Source organism: Giraffa tippelskirchi, chromosome 1, assembly GCF_054371585.1.
Source record: "Giraffa tippelskirchi isolate mGirTip1 chromosome 1, T2T-mGirTip1v1.2.pri, whole genome shotgun sequence".
Lineage (NCBI taxonomy): Eukaryota > Metazoa > Chordata > Mammalia > Artiodactyla > Giraffidae > Giraffa > Giraffa tippelskirchi.
Window position 1 is genome coordinate 51,064,713 of NC_137275.1, and position 16,263 is coordinate 51,080,975.

Consider the following 16,263-nt stretch of genomic DNA (forward strand, 5'->3'; position numbering starts at 1 on the left):
ATAGTAATGTCTACAAATCACTTCAATTAAATACAATTCAACTGCGAACACTATGTATCTCCTGTTTTGTTTTGTAGTGTTTATTAGCATGACACTTAAATTCACATTACAGTAATTTACAGGGATAATGTAATATTTTTGAAAAGTAAAGTTTTTAATACATTCAAGTGCCTCATAGCAATGTACTCACAAGTACTGTCCATAAAATCTGCAGTTGTTTTATCAGTGTTAAATGCTATAAAATGTGTGTGTGAGATCAACAGATGTTACTCTCGATAAGATTTATAGAAAACAGATGTGATGTTACATGGCTAAAATGCATATTGGAAGCACTTTGAGTTATCCTGTACTTGCAGGTGATAAATGCTTCAGAAATAAATAGAACCAAGCCAGCTTCTGGGAAGCACATGGTATGCTGATGTGGCTCTGTACTGTGGGTCTCATTTTGATGGAGTCGAAACCCAGATGACCTTTAACACAAGCAAATAGATTACTGTTGCTTTCAATTTAAAAAAAATACCCAGGGACGTATGAAACAGACGTACCCCATCCCTGAGCTTTCCCCATCTGAGAATATCATCTCTCTCTGAAGTTCCCTGTTATGGTGAGGATCACTCATGTCTGCCAAAATTAGCTGGTAATTGAAAACAGTATTTTTATACAGCTATGATTTTTGTGGATTTCTGTCAAAATGCCTCATTTCTCTTCTCACCACCTTCTACCAAAGGAATTATCTGCTGATAGTTGATGCATTCAAAGATGGTACATTTATTAAAGCATTACCTAAAGAAATTAAATATTTATTGAGATTATACTTATTATCAGACACATGAAAAAGTATAAGATGGAAACTCTGTAAAGGTGAAAAATGATCTTATGTGGAAAATGAAGGGTTCGCATTACGTGATCCCTAGATTTTTGTAACAAATAATGATTTCTGTGTCAAATGTTGTATGGATGCAAAAGCAGGAGAGAGAATTGTGGAGTAACTTGAGCTAGATCTTGAATTTGGGGAAAAGTTTGGAGAAACAGAGGCACTTGGGAAGGGCATTGCCTGTTGTGCTGAGTGAGGAAGGAAGAAGAGAGGTTTTCTGAATAGAGATGAAGACAGCCGTTGGATTGCTTTGTGGAACCACTGCTAGAGTGCCAGATGGAGAAAGAACATTCATGGCAAAGGGAAGCAAAGACATGATCAGGAAGGTTGTTGTTGTTGTTCAGTCATTAAATCCTGCCTGATTCTTTGTGACTCCATAGACTGTAGCATGCTAGGATCCCCTGTTCTCCACTATCTCCTGGAGTTTGCTCAAATTCACGTCCATTGAGTTGGTGATGCTGTCTAACCATCTCATCCTCTGCCATCCCCTTCTCTTCTTCCCTTCAGTGTTTCTAATCATCAGGGTCTTTTCCAGTGAGTTGGCTCTTCTCATCAGGTGGCCAAAGTATTGAGAAAAGTAGGTTAAATTTTGCAGGGCCTTGAGTGCCAATCCAGGGGATTCCAACTTTTGTTATATATACTGAGTAGCTGGAGAAAGTTTACAAGCCAAAAAGAGAAAAGATAAATATGCAGATTAAAGTTGGAGAGCAGAATGTCATTCAATAGGGAGCTGTTAGAAGCCTGAGGATTAAGCTACTCTAGGAGTTTAGTCAGAAAAAGACAGCCATAGATATTGAAAAGGGGAAAAAGCTCAACTGTTTCAGGTACGGGTATTTTTCGCAATGTGCAGTTTTTGCATTTATTGTCATGTTGCTCAGAAAGTTCAGCAACAGCTTTTAAACCAGAGATATTTAACTGTTTTTTCCAGTGCATAATGTATGCTGTGGCGAGGGGTCATAATCTCATGGACTAGCAGTTAATTATTTTCAAGCCTTGGCCCAAGAATTCAACATTGTACTGTTGGAGAGTAGCCATTATAGCTGCTGCTTTAGGCTACCACACCCTGTACTTATCAGTTCTCTGATTTTCCAGGTACTTGCCTACTACCAAAAAAATTCCCTTTTGCCTACTAATCAGGAAAAATATTCTGTCTTAGTTATCATTCTTGGTTCACCTATTCATTTTAGATTAACAGGATTAACTCTGTAGCTTAAAAGTGAGAGGAAAGGCTTCTATAGTAGCCTCTTCGTGTCAAAAAGAAAATATTAAGGCTTACATATGGGCTTCCCAGGTGGTGCTAGTGGTAAAGAACCCGCCTGCAATGCAGCAGACATAAGAGACGTGGGTTCGATCCCTGGGTCAGGAAGATTCCCTTGAAGTAGGGCCTGGCGACCCACTCCAGTATTCTTGCCTGGAGAATGGACAGAGGAGCCTGACAGGCTACAGTCCATAGGGTTGCAAAGAGTCAGACATGGCTGAAGCAGCTTAGCATGCACTCAGGGCTTACATATAAAAGCCATTTTAAGTCAGCAGAAATTTGGAAAGCCCATATCCAAGAAATTATGGTCTTTAATTTGATACTTGAATATTTTCTAAGAGAATTGTATCCTTTTTTTTTTCTTTGCCCAGTTTGAATATTGGTCATCTTTGATTTTGCAACTGATCAGAGTTGACAGAAATGTTTGAGTAGGATACCGCTTGCTGTCAGAGGACTCAAATTACTTTATATGAAAGCCATCTGTTATTAGGCCAGACTGAAATTCAATTTGCTTTCCTGAGTTAAAAGGCAGGAATGGATGTAAGAGTGGGAAGGGAGTTATTTTTTACAGATAACTTTTGACAGACATTTGAAGTATTTAACTTAAATTTCATTTTCTCAGTGTTTACCACGATCATGTAATGTATAAGAGGACATCTTTCCCTCAGATTCGAATATTAATCTTTATATATTCTTAGCAAAATGAATATTTTCTCTCCTTATTTTGCATTGAGGCAATAGAGATGACTATTTCCCTCTGTCATTCCCTAGTGACTTCAGAAACACAAACCCATGATTTCACTTCCAACATTTTCAGCCATTTAACTGTGGACTGGTACCTGTCTGATGCCTCATTTTCACCAGTGAATGAACTCAAGCAGGGATTAAATTCTGGATTCTGCAGAGGGCAGGTCTTCTTCTCTTTGTGTCCCCACATCTCTAGCCCAGGGGCCCATCCTTAGCAGGTGCTTTGTGTGAGTAAAGGAACCACTCTCTCTTGAGATACTTCAGTACAGATAAAGAAGCAAGAAGAGACTAGGAATGAAAAGAGCCTCCTTGAAAATTCATTATCTAGGCTGTGAGCAAAGTGGAAAGCTGTATTTTCAAAACACTGTGTCCCAGACTGTTTTGCAGGCACTGATGAAAAACTGCTCTGGTGGAAGTTCTTGCTGTCTCTTTACTTTGTCTGTTGAAGTCATTATGTCATTATTTTACTCTGCTCAGTCTCCTGTGAACACAGTGCTGTTTCCACTTATCACTTCCATTGCCCAAAGCCCCAGAGCACTGCCATATTCAGGATACCCCGGTTTCCCTGACATCTACACTTACCTTTGTTTTCTCTGATTTCTTCCTCAGTATTTGAACTCACAGTACTTGATGTGCCCTAGTCCATGTGTTTACATACACTTGGGAGCCAGTCTCTCATTGTAGATCCTTAATTGGATTTTCTTGGCCAAACATAGTGCTGCAGAAATTTGTAAATGATACATTTGTAATTATCATCATAATATGTATATTGAAACCAGTCCCCATATGAATTTGCTCTGGTGGTTGAGCTAGTTCTCTTTTTAAACTGTAAACACATGCTTTTATTTTTTGTGGGAACCTACTATAGCTGCCATGCCAGTATTTCAAGTGGAATGACAGTTTCACATAAAAATCACAATAAAGAGGCCTAGGAAGGGATGGTGATCTAAAAAATTAAAATGAAATAGGCCTCTTAAGGAAGTAGATTTGCTTTTTTAAAATCCCAGGTTTGGATATCTTCCCTGAAGGATGGTGTGCATACATTCTGCAGGCGAGAATGTCTGGGAGACGCCTGTGACATCTGGTGTCAGCCTATCGGTCACCTGACTGGATGCTGCTGTTGAATGAGGGTCACCATACGACCGTCAGTTTGTTTTCATACCTCATTTTATTAGTAGGTATTAGTAGCTATTGGATTAGAATAAATCTTTAATAAAGCAGTTTTGCTTTATTTTAATTTAATGGAGAAAAAGACAACAGGAATTTCTTTTTAACTAGGCACATAGCTAAAAATAATAGATCTCATCTCCAGCTGCTTCATCCTTCCCCCAAGCCACATCTGCCTCTTCAGAAGTGGAGTTGAGCAGGTGACAGCTGATAACCCCTAGCAGGCTACATCCCTGCAGGGCACATAGTTGCTTATCTCCTACTGGAAGCTATTTCATCTTTAAAGTCCTTTATGAAAAAGACATTTAGTTGGTGTGGGTTGAATTTGTTTTAGGTTGTTAAGGCTGTGGTGACCTACTACCAGGGCTAAATCCATCTGGTTGAGTTCAACTTCGTGCTAAGGGATTGAAAATAGTACCATTTTCCTGGCTTATTGAAAAAGCCAGTGTGCAGCTTTTTTGTCTCACTGGAGGCATCTGCATGTCTGATCCATCTGTAAGTCTGGACCTGTATTCTGCCATGTGTACATAAGTTACCTATAAATAGTTCATAGATGATATTGTTTCCATGAGCTTAAAATTTGGACTTAAAGATTGAGCACTATTTTCCAAAGAATGTTTTCAGACACTTCTAAGATTATTAATATCTTCAAATTAAAATTTAAACATTTTAGGATTTTATAAATTGAACTTGTTAGATATTTTCAACAGAAGCTCTGGTTGAAAAGAATGTATTTATTTGGGGAGAAGTAGAGCCCTAGATTGGCTTTCATTTGTCCCAGAAATAAAAGTTGCACACCAAGAAACAAAAAACCCACTGAGGAAATTGAGGGCAATAGATAAAGTGAAAGGAGAAAAACAGGTGTGACTCCAAGTTAGAACATTTATTATTTCACTTCAGTAAGTCTTACTGAACATCTACCTCGTGTAAGACCCAGTGCAGAAAATGCAGAAAGAAACCAGGCTTTGTGCCTGCCCTACAGGAAATTAGAATCTGGTAGGGAAGATAAGATGCTCACTGATATTACAATACAAGATAGAAAAACTAATAAAGGCAAAATGAAAGAGATAGAGATTTAGAAATGCCACATGCAAGGTTCATAAAAACAAGTGGCCTTTCAGTAAGCAGAGCTGTTGGGATGGTTGCAGGGGTGATCCAGGAGAAAATGGGGAGGCGTGAAGTATAGAAAATGGGGAGGCGTGAGGTATATTCTGGGAATAGCAAATATAGTTGTCCTTCAGTATCCACTGGGGATTGGTTCCAGGACCCCCATGGATACCAAATCCAGTGCTCAAGTCCCTTATACAAAATGACATAGTGAGTTTCGGATGCAGAACCCAAGGAAATGGCAATGGACAGGGCTGAATGTAGTCTCTTTTGACTATAGCATAGGATACATGATGGGGAGCATTGGGGACAGGAATGGAAAGACAAGATAGGATCATAATTTGGAGGCTTTTGAAAACCAGAGTGAAGAACTTAAAGAGAATTACTGAAAGGGATGGCTAGGTTCCCAGTCATACTTTTGAACAAAGAAGGTGACAGCTGTATGGGGAGGGGTGGGGTGAGACACAAAAGGAGACTGACTTTTAATTAATTAGGGAAGAGGAATAGGGCGGTGTTGATGAGAAGTCAAAGGGAAATACACAGTGGATAGGTCCAACTGAACTTGCCACAGGAGGGGAAGCCCCATCAAACACCAAGTGCTGCTGAATTAATAGAGGACTGGGACAGTGATACCCACTAAAACAAGCATTTAAGAAGTCCTAAGAAAGATAAACAACAAGAATTTACTGTGTAGCATAGGGCATTATACAGTCAATATCTTATAGTAACAAATATGGAAATATAATCTGCAAAAAAACCTGAATCACTGTATTGTACACCTGAAACTAATGCAGTACTGTAAGTCAGATATACTTGAATTAAAAAAATAAAAAGTCACAGTTCTTAACTGGAGTTCTAGTTCTAAGCTGGAGAGTAACTGGGGAGTCTGTGAGAACTGAAGCCTGGCTACAAGGAAGGGTGGAATGAATGATTGGCAAAGCAGTGAAGGGAGATTTTTCTTTCAAGGAATTTCTCAGTTATGTGAAGGAAAATGCAAATGATTCATTCATGCCTGACTCTAGGCAGGACTGGGGAAAACATTTTGAGAAAAGGAGGTTCCAATGAATCAGTTCTTCGCATCAGGTGGCCAAAGTATTGGAGCTTTGGCTTCAGCATCAGCCCTTCAGATGAATATTCAGGGTTGATTTCCTTTAGGATTGACTGATTTGATCTCTTTACTCTCCAAAGGACTCTCAAGAGTCTCCTCCAGCAGCACAGTTCGAAAGCATCAGTTATTTGGCTCTCAGCCTTCTTTATGGTCCAACTCTTACATCCATACATGACTACTGGAAAAACCATAGCTTTAACTATACAGACTTTTGTCAGCAAAGTGATGTCTTTGCTTTTTAATATGCTGTCTAGGTTTCTCATAGCTTTCTTCCAAGGAGCAAGTGTCTTTTAATTTAGTGGCTGAAGTCACCCTCCGCAGTGATTTTGGAGCCCAAGAAAATAAAATCTGCTACTGTTTCCACTTTTTCCTTATCTATAACCAAGTTGATAAAAGTAATATCAATTAGTTGAAAATCTCTAAAAAGGCTACAGGTGAGAGCGGAACTCAAAAAGTTCCCTTTGTCTTTTGTGTCAGTACACCCCAAGCAGGTTGTTGCTTAATTTGACCTTCTAGGCAAGTTTATGCAGGAGACTTTTGTGCATTTGCTAGTTTGTGCCATAAGAGGTTTTTGCCTTCAGGTTATCTTTGTAAGTAAGAGTCTACGTAGTGAATGAATTGATGCTTTAGTATGTGTATGTTGGTTTTCCTTCTCCGCCCGGTTCAAAACCATAAGCTCAGCAGCACTCTTATCCTTCTCAGTGCGTTAAAGCTCCTCTTCAGCGGTAACTCCCTTTTAGGAGTTGCAGCATGCTGAGTTTGCTGTGGTTTCTCTATTTTCTGTGACAGTGGTAGTACCCATTGGTCCCTTGGATAACTTGCCTTTTGTTACGTTCTTCAAGAAGTGTCCTGATTGCCCAGGAGTAGCAGGCACCCCACGATACACCAGTGACTGTTTCTCTAACAGTCCTTGTGGTAGACCAGTTAAATCGCTGATGGTTAGGTGAGCCAGCACCTGGACCTGCATAACATGTTGATCAAGTCCTGAAAGACTGACAGCTTCTCCAGAGCCTTTGATTAGGGAATTCCCAAGGGACTGTAACAGAATGTTTTCATTTCAAAAAAGACAGCCCATTACAACAAAAGCTGTTAAGTAGCATCCTGCTCAGTAAAAACAGGTGACATTTGAGGTGTTTGTTTAAAATCTGAGCTCTGCCATGCATATTGTCAGACTAATTAGCCCATGTGGAAATTACAGCAGGTGTGTTTGGGGAAGTACTGAGAGGTAGAAGAGGTTTGCATTTAAAAGAATGAGTTGTTGTAGCATCATGAGCGGAGAAGGCAATGGCACTCCACTCCAGTACTCTTGCCTGGAAAATCCCATGGACGGAGGAGCCTGGTAGGCTGCAGTCATGGGGTCGCTGAGAGTCGGCCACGACTAAGCAACTTCACTTTCACTTTTCACTTTCATGCATTGGAGAAGGAAATGGCAACCCACTCCAGTGTTCTTACCTGGAGAATCCCAGGGACGGGGGAGCCTGGTAGGCTTCTGTCTATGGGGTCACACAGAGTCGGACACAACTGAAGCAACTTAGCAGAAGCAGCAGCAGCAGCAGCAGCAGCATCATGAGACAGGCCACTGGCATAATTCTGTCCTAGCTTGTTCTCAGTCCCCTTCACCAGGCATCACTGGTCATCTCCTCCACGACTCACCTTCTCTAGGGTTATGAAGTAAGTTTACTTTGGGCTCAGGAAAGCTGAAAGCTCAGCAAAGGACCCAGCGTCACTTCTTGCTTCCTCTAAACCTGGCTAGAGCTGGGTCAGAGGAGGTCAGTGATTAAAAATAACTAGGCTGCTGTTTCAGTCACCAGCCTATACATGTGATATGGTTTATTTTCATTGTTCCGTGGTTAGATTTTAGGAACCAGTTCAGAAGTAACGACAGTAATGCATTGTGACTGACTTTTATACTCAGCCAGTATTCAAGCCTTAAATTGTACAGAAACCTTTTCTATATTGCGAGCTGATTTTTAACTTCACCAGAATTCTGTATTGTTCTCTATATCCTAAAATGGGTCTAGCCTCAAGTTTGAAGAAACTGTGCATCCAGCCTTTATTTCTGTGTTCCAGTTTTGTATGCAAGAACAAATGAAATTGGGGGTAAAATATCGAAAGGGTGGAAACATCCCAGTGTCTAAAAAGCCTCCAGGTGATGCTGATCATGTAGGTCTCTGGACCACTTGTTGAGTACCCAGGTGCTGTACTACATCCAAAGATGTGTTTCTCTACCTAGTTAGAATTCTAAGTCAGTGTAGGGACATTAAGGTAATTTACACTTGGATTAATCCAGTCCACTATAACTTTCAGAATAAATACCAAATACTCATCAGACTGACAAAATTCAAATGACTGATAACAATTTGTGCTTGTCTAAGTTTATTGTCAGTGGAACTTTATTTATTGCTAATGATGGTATAGATTGCAGTAGGAATGAATCTGGTTGTATCTGATAAAAGTACAAACATAAATACCCTAGAGCCAGCAGTGCTTCTTTGGGAATTTTCTCCTATAGGATACAATCATGTAAATATATTTCAGTGTTGTTTGAGGTGGCAGAAAAAGCAGAAGTCAGAGTTTCCATTGAGAGGAGGATAGTTGAATACACTATGATATAGTCGTTATGTAAAAGAGTTGTTTCACAGCTGGGCTGAAATAGCTCTGTGCTGATCTCAGGGACACCTGGAATTGTGATGCTGAACCTTGGCCAAGAGAAGGACAAGATGGACTAATTGGTGAATTATAAGGTGCTTTGTAGGGTTTGAAACTCCCTGGGGCACCCAAAACTAGCTTCTCTGCTGGGCTTAAGGATGTATATAGAGTGGTAGCTTAACTGAGTTGTAACTTGCCTGGTTTAACCTGTAACATAATCTGACTTGTCTAATTGATGAGGGGGCATAAAAGATCTCCTGGAAACATTTTCCCAGGCTTCCCTAAAGTTAAGATTTATCCTACATATGGAGGTTCAAAATCTATGTCCTCGGTGAATGAGAAAAAACCCTGGAGGGCTGTGCCTAGAAGTTTCTTAGGCTCCTGATGCTTGCCTGGCCTTTAAAGCTACCACTCTTTTTCCAGCTGTACCACATCCTATAGTCTGATTAAAACTTTTCTTGAATGTACCCTGTGGAGTCTTATGAGTCTGTTCAAATTATCTATCCATTTATAATAGATGCAAAGATACCAGGGATTAGTTTTTCAAAAAATAAACTGTCTCCATGCTTTGTCCTGAAAGTATATGTTAAGTGGAAAACCAGGTTGCAGAGAAATACATTTTCTGAAAAGAAAGAAAATAAACATGCATATGTCTATGCTTGTCTAGAGGAAAGTACTTGAGGATGCCTCAGTTAGCATTCCTGACCTTGAGAAAGTGGCATGAGATGAGGAGAGAAGTTCAACTTTTCATTTTATATAAGCTCCAGTTGGCTTAGATAGTAATACATTGATTATGTAGTTTGGTAGAAAACATTATTGGCTGAATATGTATTTAAAAAAGTTTCTTAGGCGTGTCGGTTTTTGTAGTAAGACATATTTTCCAGTGATGTGTCTCCAGTGATGAATAGAGAGGAAACATTTGGATGGAGAGGAGGAGAGAAGAGGGTAGGCGGATGTACTGTTCTGATGGAGGCAGGCATTCCCTATGAGATGGTAGGACTGGCTGGTTTATAGAGGGAGGGTGCTGCAGAAGGGTCAGGTAGAGGGGTCGAGGATGTAGATGGGTTCGAATGTGCATGGAGAAACCATCCAAGCAAGGTTGAAGGGGATGAGTATTTAGGGATAATGGAGAACTGAAGCAGATTCCGATGGTTTTCCAGGTTTCCATGAAAGTGGGCACACTTCTAACCGTCCTGATGGAGCAGACTCCCTGGCATGGTCTGCTGAGTTTGATGAGCCTGCTGTGACCCTTCCAGCCTGTAAGGGAAACCCAGTGGATTGGTTCAGAGCTACTTTTGGAGGTGAACTGACAAACCTCTTCCAAGTAGCAGCATTTCAAGGAGGGTTAGTTAAGTTACAGAGCTGGAAGGGGTGGCGCAAAGCTGACATCAGAGGACATTCCTATCCCAAACACACAGGAACATTAGTGCATCTACTGGTTGCATAACCATTTCCAGCTGTTCGCGTTGGAATCATTTTAGGAACTTCTGAAGCTGAGAAGGTTATTTTAAGCAAATGTTTAAATAGTTCATTGGCATAATTTTATGTAGCTGTTTGTTACTGAGTTACAATTCATATACTGTAAAATTTATTATATTCAAGTGTACAGTTCAGTGTTTTTTAATATATTCACAGCATTATGCATCCATCACCACTATCTGGTTCCAGAATATTTCCATCACCTCAAAAAGAAACCCCAGACATATAAACAGTCAATCCCCATTGCCCTCTTCCATGAGCCTCTGACAACCACTAATCTACTTTCTATCTCTATGGATTTCTCTATTCTGGGCATTTTACAAAAAGGGGACCATACAGTATGTAGCCTTTTGTGTCTGGCTTGTCTTCAGGAGTCACCAGTTGTCACATGTATCAGCACTTCATTCCTTTTATATGACTGAATAATACTCCATTGTGTGGATATATCCCTATTGTTTAACCATTCATTTGTGGATGGACATTTGGGTTGTCTCCACTTTACCGTATTATTGTTCATAATAAGGAGAAACAGTTGTGCACAAGTTCTTGTGTGAATATGTTTTCAGTTCTCTTGGATATATACATAGGTATGAAATTTCTGTATCTCATGATAGCTCTGTCCTTAACCTTTTGAGGAGATGCCAAAGTGTTTTCCTCTGCAGCTGTTTTTTAAACATTGTGTGTGTATATTTTTAACAGGAAATCTACTAGGGAGCAGGGTTGTATCTTTAGTAAATTTACTACTGTGGCTTTATATGGCCCCAAACACATATGAATATCAATGCATCCACTTTCCATCCAGTGAGTATTGACTGAGCACCTTTGTATTGCTGCATGGAAACACTGGGAATACAGCAGTGAACGGAAAGAAAAGATTCTCGAGTCACAGATCTTGAAGTCTGGGGGAAGAGAAATAATTTTTTTTTGCATAAGAGCAGAAGTTTAAAAATAAGATGAACAATGAGGCATATGATGACATTAAAACTGCCAAAAAATCATAATACAGCAGTTAACAAACTGAAATTAATTTTCTCAGAGAGTATTGCTACGAAACAAACAGAAAAAATCCTACCAGAACTAATAAGTGAATTTAACAAAATTAGTGGTGACAGGGTCATTATATGAAAGTTTAATGCATTTCTGTATACCACCAATGACTAATTGGAAAACGTAGTAAAAAAAACACAGCTTACAGTATAAGGAAAAAAGTCATCGAATATCAAGAAGTAAATCTGATAAAAGACCCATGCACTTATAAACTACAAAAACATATTGGAGAAAATTTATGAAGACATAAATTAATAGAAAGGTATAGCTTGTCCAGGCTTCCCATGAATTGAAACGCTTGAGCCTCAAATCAAAGTCCTAAGAGGGTTTAGAGGTTTTTTTTTTTTTAGAATTGACAATTCAGTTTTAAAATTTACATGGAAATGCAAACAACTCAAAATAGCCAAACAATATTGGAAAAGAACAATGTGGGAAGACTACGTAAATTCCGGACTTACTGTAGAGTTACAGTGATCAAGGTGTGGTATATATTGGTATGAAAAATGTGTAAATTGATCAGTGGCATAAATACAGAATCCAAAAATCAGTCCCCCATAGTACCATGTCAATTTAATGGTGGAAATAAACTTTTTTAAACGGAATTTCAGATATACTATTTGAAACTTCAATACAACAATATTGTGTAATTCATTGTATGTGGCATGCAAAACTAACTTATGGTGAATAATTTATATTTGCCTCTGGGGATGGGAGGATGTATGGATGGTAAAGGGGTACAAGGAGTCTTTCTGGAGTTCTATATCTCGTTCTGAGTAGTGAATTCACAGATGTTTACAGTTTTTTAAAACTCATTGAACAGAATACGTAAGGTCTATATAGTTCATTATAAGTTATACCTCAGTGAAGGATAGAAAAACCTCATGTGTGTGAGCCAGGCAGGTCTCCTAAATAAGGGAAGTAGGCTGTATGTCCAGTGGTGGGAAACCACAAACAAGCATGCTGTGGAGTGGTGAGCCTCATCGAAAGCGGTGACCCCCGCTGTCCCAGCCGCAGGGCACCGAGCAGGAATTGACCAGGCTTCTAGATGAGCCTGAAGTCTTCATTTTCATGTCAAACCTCTTAGTTTTAAAAATACTGGACACTGATTTTTAAACAGTGGGGTATTGCAGGGGGAGAATGTTTACTTATATGAGATGGGATTAGAAGAAAATAAATGACAATAGTACTATTGAACAGAATTTTTTTTTCTAATTTAAATCGATGCAGATTTTAGCCCATCATTCAGTTATGTATATTTGAACAGCACTTTTCCAACATTCCTTGTTGAGTACTTAATATTGTAGCCACTGTGATTAAGGGCAAAATGCCTTCATTTGTTTCTTCTTTGTAACAACTGATTTTGAGGAAGATATTGCTTGACACTGATGGAGATGGCATCTAAACCCAGGGCTTTTTTACTCTTAAGCATTGTGCTCTGAACGCCTTGTACTCTAGGGGCAGTTTTACTGGTGGAATAGTGCTAAGTCGCTTCAGTCATGTCCAAGTCTTTGCAACCCTATGAACTGTAGCCCACCAGTCTTCTCTCTCCGTGGGATTCTCCAGGCAAGAATACTGGAGTGGGGTGCCATTCCCGCCTCCAGGGGATCTACTTGACCCAGGGATCAAACCTGTGTCGCTTATGTCTCCTGCAGTGGCAGAAGGGTTCTTTACCACTAGCGCCACCAGTGTGGGTGAACTCTGCAGACATTCGAGTCTTGTGTTTAAGGGCATAGGGGTCAGTTTTAGATGCTAGGGCTCAGACCCATCACCCTCAACTGTAAACACTGAAACTTAAACTTACTCATATAGTTACTGGAAATTCTTTAGTGTTAGCTCTTCATCTTGGAATTATTTAAATTGATGAAGTTGAGTCACCAAAATTCACTGTAAGATACTCCTCCTTGCACTTACTCATCTGTTTCACACTGGAGTGTCTTACATGCCAGGAATGCTGTGAAGTGCTAGAGATAAACAGATGAATAAGACATAGTCCCTGGGTTCAGGAAATTTTGAAACACTAAAAGATTTTATTTAGATTAAAATATTTTATAACACTGGTTTTCAGACCTGTGAGTATAGGTTTGCTATTGCACATTGTAGAGATTATCATTGTGATTTACTTAAGAAGGTTCAGCCTTCATCTCTTCTAACATCAAAAGAAACTGAATCTAATGTTTTCATGCCTTTAAGTTATTCATCTTGCAAATATTTACCCAGCAGCTACTTAGCACCAGGACTGTAGTTTCCAGAGAATATTGTATTAAACAAAGCAAACGTTAGCTTTGCCCTCATGGAATTTACTGTAAGGATCATTTGACTGACCTTGACTTACTCTTTTTCTTAACTCCATGCTATGCTATCTACTTCACTTTATTCTCTTTTCTGTTTTATCTGTTAGTGTCTATGGGTATATTCAGTATTGTGCCACAGATGCATTGTAGGAATAAAAGAAAAGTAAACCGAGTAACTTAACTGTTGCAAACCAGTAATAAAACTCTGAGAAATTCAACCCCTCAATCATAATTTAATTGTAGCCCTCTTCTTTTGTTTCTTCTCAGTAAACCAAATATACAAATATTTGCTATTTTCCATTATTTTAAAGCTAAAAGTACAGATTTTTTTTAATCTACTGGTTTATGTATTAAATTTTTACTACCCAGTTTGAAATCCATTCCGTCTATGCTTGTAAATCTTTTTTTTTAGCATTGCTACTGTTCTGGCTTCTGAAATTTTTTAGCTTGTCACTCCCTTTTTCAAGCATTTTTGTGGCTTTCTCCTCCAGCCAAGCCTTGTAATTCTTCTGTGTGCTAAAGAAAGCCCTTGGCAAAAGATTACCTTGTTAGTAATATTTCACTGTGAGATATAAAACGTACATTGGTTGTTTCTTTGTATAATTTTATGTATCTTTGCTGTCACAATTAGTTTTTAAACCTGTAAAAATTGTTACCAGTTCATGTATTTGAAGCTATTCATTTAAAAATGATCATTTCATCAGAGGTAGGCTTTTGATGAGTAATAAAAATGTTCTTAAAACTATCACCTTTTCTCTTTCCAGTTTTGAGAAATGGTGCTTGGGAAATTGTGCACTGGGAAAAGGTATGCATTGATTTTTATTTTGTTACAGGAGAAGACATGCATAGAGGTGTACTCTAATAGATGTAATTTTTGTGTATGATATAAGCAAATGTCAAGGATTCCACTGATGTGAAAGCTGTTTAGTAAGTAATGTAAACATACATGGAATCTTCTTCAGTTAGTCATTTCCATTTAATAATTTTGCAATATATTAGAAAGACTATTATCTTAAAGTTATATTTAGAACTTTTTGTTTCTTTCATAGTATATTTTGAGTACTGTTTTCATAGATTTCATTTAACCATGGACTGTTTTGTGTTGTAATTTTTTTGCTTTAATCATCTACTGTCCAAGTAAAACAAAAATTAGATTCTGATAGTTCACATTTGTATATCTTACTTCAAATTCATTTATTGTGACTAATCACATTTATACATTGCTAATTCATTTTTTTTAAAGTCTTACTAACTAAATATATCATCTTCTAACTAGCTGAAAATCAGTTCCATAACATCAAGAAGTTAATCTGCTCATAGGACCTCTAACACAATAGTTAGTGAGTTGAGTCACAATTTAGCAAGTGTTATCCAAATGTTCATATGCTTCTCAGACCCCAGTTTCAAAAGGTAAGCTATGATTGTTCTCCTTTAGTTCTGGAAGACCATTTAACCTCCAGTCATCTACAAGTGAATAACCTTCCTAACTTTGTAAGAGACTTTTTGGAGCAAGGCCACTCCGCCCAGGGACCTTGTTTTCTGATATTGGTCGGACAAGAGATGTGTAACTACGCTCAGTTTACTTGCACTCCAGCATTTCCCAGTTAAAGGCCATGCCCTTGATTCTGCCCTGTGACATTCACAGTCACCTTGTATCTTCCCAGGTAACAGGAATCCCTCTGAACTAATTGCATTTTGATTTTAAATCATTGGCAGGAATAAAAATTGACATCTCCTTTTCTGGATATTTGAAAAATCATTACTCTCCCTCTCCTTGGTTTTTGACATGAAAGTAACAAAGAGGAAAATACTTTGTTCTTTCCTATTTCTGTATCAGTTACCTCTTTTGCAGAGGCACAAGATAGAAAAAACAAAAAAGCTCAATTTACTGTTTCAAAAGAAGTTTCCTATATGTTCTTGTATAGTACTTGTGGATTTAAACACTAGAGAGACGACAAGTAGGATATAGTCAGGTACGATAAATTGATTTTTATTATAAATATATTTCATTTACTAGGATTGTCAGGGTAATTAACATAAATGCATATCCAAAGAAATTGATAACAGTTTCTTCTTACCTCAAGTGCTTGCTTAGAAAGTAAATTAGTTGTAAAGTCAGGAGATAAACATCCACTATCTCACCCTAAAATTAATTTTAATTCATTTTAATGTTTTATTTTCCTATTGGGCAGTCATTATTCCAAGACTGAGTGGTTTTTTTAACTTTTCCAATTTTTCACGGACAGAAAATTAATTTACCAGCCCATGATTAATAGCATTCTCAGTTGTCTTGGAGTTCAGTGCCACACCTTCCCTGGATATCCCACTTTGAGAAACAGAGGGGTAGAATTTAACATGTTGCAAAAAGTCATCCAGCCAAAATGAACTGATGTTACTTAATAACTGGAAGTAGACACTTAGCTAATTAGAGTTAATAAAAGTTGGCTCAGTGATTAATTCAAGGTAAATATTCAGAAATTGACATGCCTTTTTTCAGCAGTAACAATTTAGAAAAATACAATGAAAAAAGAGACCT

The 16,263-nt window shown here is 38.4% G+C and overlaps 1 protein-coding gene and 1 long non-coding RNA gene across 12 annotated transcripts in view; one reads left to right on the forward strand and one right to left on the reverse strand.

The window, feature by feature from the left end:
• Positions 1-16,263, forward strand: part of ATP8A1 (ATPase phospholipid transporting 8A1) — a 230,854-nt gene that overhangs the window by 41,350 nt on the left and 173,241 nt on the right. For all 11 annotated transcript variants that reach the window (XM_081523434.1, XM_081522682.1, XM_081523201.1 and 8 more), the window contains one exon: positions 14,492-14,532. Coding sequence is in view for 8 of the 11 variants with exons in the window: in XM_081522682.1 (XP_081378808.1) it covers positions 14,492-14,532 (41 nt within the window). In the remaining 3 variants the exon portion in view is untranslated. The remainder of the gene's footprint in view (positions 1-14,491; positions 14,533-16,263) is intronic.
• On the reverse strand, positions 58-8,008 carry LOC145518806 (uncharacterized). Its single transcript, XR_014063312.1, has 3 exons — positions 7,714-8,008; positions 3,462-3,597; positions 58-1,522 (listed from the first exon to the last, which is right to left on the reverse strand). It is a non-coding gene; the product is annotated as an uncharacterized LOC145518806 (long non-coding RNA).